The following is a 5243-nucleotide window of genomic DNA, read 5'->3' as shown; positions in this document are numbered from 1 at the left end:
TAAGCCAATTAGTCAGAATCTTTTTACAAAACTGTAGTTCTTACGTCAAAACAAAAATGATCTTTATACCATTGAAATAAAATATAAAACTGCATTGCAATTGTCATAAAATACTAAACGAATGTTCCTCAGTGTATTGAAAACTATTAAAAGTACACCCGAGTGTACCTAACTATTTTCGTCGGCTGCAGAAATTGTTATAATGGATATAGTCTTATATAGACACACTTAGAGAACTTATCGAAATCTCGTTTTTACGTTCTGTGTAAATTATTAAAAACAATTTCATAGGAGCTTTTATAGCTACTTATAGTATTGTACAAAAACAAGTCTGTTGTTTTATGAGATTTAAAAAATCAGACGAGTTTTCAGTGACCGCTTTAATTATATATATATAGTAAGTGTTGTAGTTATATATACATAATATAACTACAATTCACAGTAGTCTTGTTATCACTTACTAACAATCGTTCATACCTAGTTAATTCATTATTGTTCTAGGTATGCACCTAGAACAATAATGAATTAACTCAAAAATTTCAATTTTTGTAAATTAGACTTTAAAGTTACTACTTTAGAGTATATTTTCTAAAGTAATTTCTGAGTTAATCCTAGGTTTGGGATATCTTACATATATTTGTTGTAAATTCCCGTACAAGCATGTTTGGGACTTTAGGAATTAATATCTAATTTCTTAACATTCTCATGTATATATCACGCACATTATACAGGGTGTGACGGAACAAACTATATGTCGAAATTCTACTCTCTAGTATAGCAAAACTGTATAAGTTTCTAAAAAAAAAAAACGTAGGGCGATGGAAATATGAAACATTCTTAAACACAGATAAACAATATTGTAAAATAACAATTACCTTATGTTTTATTTTATGTATCAAAACATATTATTATTATACATTTTATTATATAATATAAGATATATTTAAAAATATTTACATACTTCTATCCAAATCATTTTCAGAAAGTCCCTTTTAATGTTTTGCTAATTGTCGAATTATATCATTTTTGTCCGTAACAACCTGTATAAAGCTCTCCTTATACAGGGTTAGTCATAATGGGTATACCGAACCGAAACCCAATGATCAGGGTTGCCAACCTTAAAACAAACCTTGTACGAATTACTCAAAAATTTCGTATATTGAAATCAAAATGATTGTGTATTAAATATAATAATAATATATTATAGTACATATACTATATGTACGATTTCTGTAAATCAAAATCTCGAACTAATTAAAATGCCCTCGTATAGAGAAAACAAAAATATCGTACAGTTAACATCCTCATCAGTAGATCATGATCATGAAAATGATCATATTAAACTTAGTTGAAATCTCGAAATAGAATTAGAGATTTTGAAATTGGATTGAAATCGATATTGCGATTAGACACCCGAGTAGAGAACTTGTAGAGAATGCTGTTAGCATTATTAATATAGTTAATATTCAACAGAAATAAATTTATGGTAAATATGATATACACTATCTCGATGTATTGAATAAGTTGCACTAGCCTTGGTTATTAAATAAAATAATAATATCCCAAGGCAATTCACACACCGTTATCTATTCCCAAGCTAATTGTGTTAAGGTTACTTGACAAGTGATACATTTTTTTGTATATGCATACCTAAAAAAAACCTAGGAAACAAGAACGCTACAAGAAGACGCTAATACAAACAATCATATTCTTGAATACGAATATTTGCATCGTGCGAGGAATCGAAACTGCGACCATCGAAATTAAAGCGATGTGCTAAACCGCTGGACTCGACGTCGTTATATATATCTATACATATTAAATTCGATTAACTATATTAACAATGCTAACTAAACGTGAAATGCTACCTCCCTTAATTTCCATATATCCACTTCTAACCCTGTATATATATGTATCTTATATCAAATATCTACATACAACGTAGTATGGGGGTGTCGGGGACGCGTGTGTGCGTCAGGCTCCGACGATGGCGACGGTGGGCCGGGGGTGCGGCGGGGGCGGCGGGGGCGGAGCGGGGGCCTGACGTCACGCGCGCGGCGCTGGCTTCTCGCCCATGCACTTAGCCAGCTCCGATATAAGCTCACTGCAACATGTGATGAAAAAACGTAATGTGAATCTCTCTATGAAATGATATATGAATACTAGTCTATGAAAGAAGTGTCTGGAGTTTTCCACTCCGTCCGAACGCACTCGAACCATAAGCGGGTTGAGTCCGTTCGGACGGAGTGAAAAACTCAGTATGGTCAGTATGGTCGATTATGTACCGAAGAGACATACACTTAAGCGACAATGCCGCCTGTTCTTATTGAACCCTATGACCCCATAACGGCAACCAACCTCCCACCTACCTGAAATACTAATAAGTCGCTCTACGCTCTGTCTCATCTATTTCGGTGTAATATTCATTTTGCTATTCATATATATAGACTATATAGGCAACGATTACCACTTAACATTAGGCGTTCCGTTTGCTTGTTTGTCCATCCAATTAAAAAATACAGAGAACTTAAAATTAAATAAATCACATTTAAATCCCAAAGGTCACCAGCGAGGACTTAATTTTAAAAAATAAACCCGTCGGTCACCTGTAAATGAGCGGGTCCATGTTCCTGGAGAGCACGTAGAGGACTTAAACTTAAATAAACCCATCGATCACCTGTATATGAGCGGGTCCATGTTCCTGGAGATCTTGGAGAGGACTTAACATTAAATAAACCCGTCGGTCACCTGTATATGAGCGGGTCCATGTTCCTGGAGAGCACGTAGAGGACTTAAACTTAAATAAACACGTCAGTCACCTGTATATGAGCGGGTCCATGTTCCTGGAGAGCACGTAGAGGACTTAAACTTAAATAAACACGTCAGTCACCTGTATATGAGCGGGTCCATGTTCCTGGAGAGCATGTAGAGAACTTTAAACTTAAATAAACACGTCAGTCACCTGTATATGAGCGGGTCCATGTTCCTGGAGAGCATGCAGAGGACTTAAACTTAAATAAACCCGTGGTTCACCTGTATATGAGCGGGTCCATGTTCCTGGCGAGCATGTAAAGGACTTAAACTTAAATAAACCCGTGGGTCACCTGTATATGAGCGGGTCCATGTTCCTGGAGAGCATGCAGAGGACTTAAACTTAAATAAACCCGTGGTTCACCTGTATATGAGCGGGTCCATGTTCCTGGCGAGCATGTAAAGCAGCCACCAGTCGCCTAGGTCGGTGCGCCGCGACACCGCCACAGCCATGTCCATAGCGATAGTGCGCGAGCGGGCGTGTAGTAGCCGCGGACGGATCGACGGCATCAAGATTATCACCAGCCTGATGATTACAATATATGTCGTGATACAGTGGTCTAAATTCTACCACAATCCTATCGAACCCACGACCATCGGAGGCAAGGGGGTGTGCGACCAATGAGTAAAAAGAAAGTAAAATTTTACAGGGACGAAGTCTTGGGTATCATCTAGTATTGTCTTAATGTTAATAATATTATAAACGCGAAAGTTTGTAAGTATTGATGTTTGTTACTTTTTCATGCAAAAATCAAATCAAAAATCAAAATCCGTTCAGTTCAGGAACGGATTTTGATGAAACTTTACTATATAGCTTATGCATCAGAATAACATATAGGCTGTATTTTATGTTGAAATTTAACCGCAAACACAGCTAGTATATTATAAAAAAAACATACCTGTACACAATGAGCAGACATAACACCACAAGTAGTATGATGTACCAGAACCAGAGGAAGACGTAGGTCTTCTCGTTGACTATGTTCAGCGGCAGGATGCAGAGGCTGTCGTGCGTCTGGATGCCGCCGGACGCGCCAAACTTGTGGAATGTACACTTCGTCACCCTCGGGAACACGTATATCATGGGATCATATCTGAAACATTACAAGAAATGGATTTAATGGCAACCCATGAGCTGTTTAATGCGGGAGAATACAAGAAGAGATGTGAGGGGTAATTTGTTTACTATTTTTTAGACAGTGGAGCACTGTCTGTGTTGCCAAGCTGTAACGTAACAGTGCTTACATATAATAATTTGCTTGTGGCTTTAAAGGATATTGGTTGAGTTTCAGTATTTAAAAGTAAATTAATGTTATGGTTTCCTAACAAAAAATATTATAATTTAGACAATAAATAACTGTGACTATGTTTAATGAATGATAATGACTGCTCTAATGGTATACGCTGGCGGGGCACCAATGGAGGATGATGAAAATGTGGTCAGTTAGTTCAGTTCGCCCATCACCAAGAATTTATCACGATGGTTTCTAGGGGGAGGTCAAATTCAGATTTTCGAGTGGAGGTCACATTGACATGGTACATTGCTAGCAATGAGTTCATTAGTCCACATTACTAACAATCTCCATATCCCCTACTGTCTACGTTAAATTGTTATAAATAAAAAGTATATTAAAGCGTCGTGCCTTGGGAGAGGCCTATGTCCAGAGTGTGTCCAGATGTAAGTGAGACTTTGAATGGCAAAATATGGCATTGAAAATATAGGATAATGAGGTATAAGACCTTACTTCTGAGCGATGGTAACGTATGGTAGATACCATAAGCATACCGATGTACTTTTTATATCCCTAATACTAAACATATTGTTGTGCTGCTGTTATAAGTGCCATTCAAAATTTTATAGAAGAAAGAATAAATCACCTCTCTTCCTGCGGCACCTCGCTATAACCCAGGACCCTGGTGCCGTACGACAGGAACTCGCCATCGAAAAAGCTGTCCATCATCCATAGCTGCAAGCTGATGTTGATGAGACACAGCAACTCGCAGCCCCAGTACCTCAGTGCGTAGAATTTGTGCATCTGTAACGAAAGAAATCGACTAATAAGTTACTTGAATATTGTGATCACATCTTTTTAAATATCTATAATAGTGACACTAGTAGCACTGGTACAATGTAACAGATTATGTGATCGATCTACAGTCTAATTCAAACGGGGATCGAAATTACGACGATCTGAGCAAAAATTCAAACTCCTAGCGGTGGCCTCGAACTAAAATCGTATCTGTCAGGTAGGAATTGGCCTTCTGGTGGTCCAAGTCCTTCCGCGGATTTGGAGTGCCATCTGCATTCGCCCCTTATCGTTTGATTATATCAGCTGTACTAAACCGCTAGACCATATAGGCTGTCAAAACTTCATCGTCTTATCATTCTTCAGTGCAAGCTAGGTTCACCATTTTAACATTAATACTTTAAA

At 37.5% G+C, this 5243-nt stretch overlaps 1 protein-coding gene across 1 annotated transcript; it reads right to left on the bottom strand.

Moving 5' to 3' along the window:
• Positions 1–2046: 2046 nt before the first annotated feature.
• On the bottom strand, positions 2047–4847 carry LOC131855502 (innexin inx1-like; the record flags this gene model as incomplete). The annotated part of the gene is made up of 4 exons (XM_059206780.1): positions 2047–2104; positions 3176–3337; positions 3711–3905; positions 4690–4847. Coding segments are annotated over 4 exons (573 nt in total), but the record flags the coding sequence as incomplete, so codon positions are not given.
• Between the last annotated feature and the right edge of the window lie 396 nt (positions 4848–5243).

The sequence above is a fragment of the Achroia grisella genome, unplaced genomic scaffold, assembly GCF_030625045.1.
Source record: "Achroia grisella isolate CSIRO2021 unplaced genomic scaffold, CSIRO_AGI_Agris_v1 utg1436, whole genome shotgun sequence".
Lineage (NCBI taxonomy): Eukaryota > Metazoa > Arthropoda > Insecta > Lepidoptera > Pyralidae > Achroia > Achroia grisella.
This window is presented reverse-complemented; position numbering and strand designations above follow the sequence as displayed.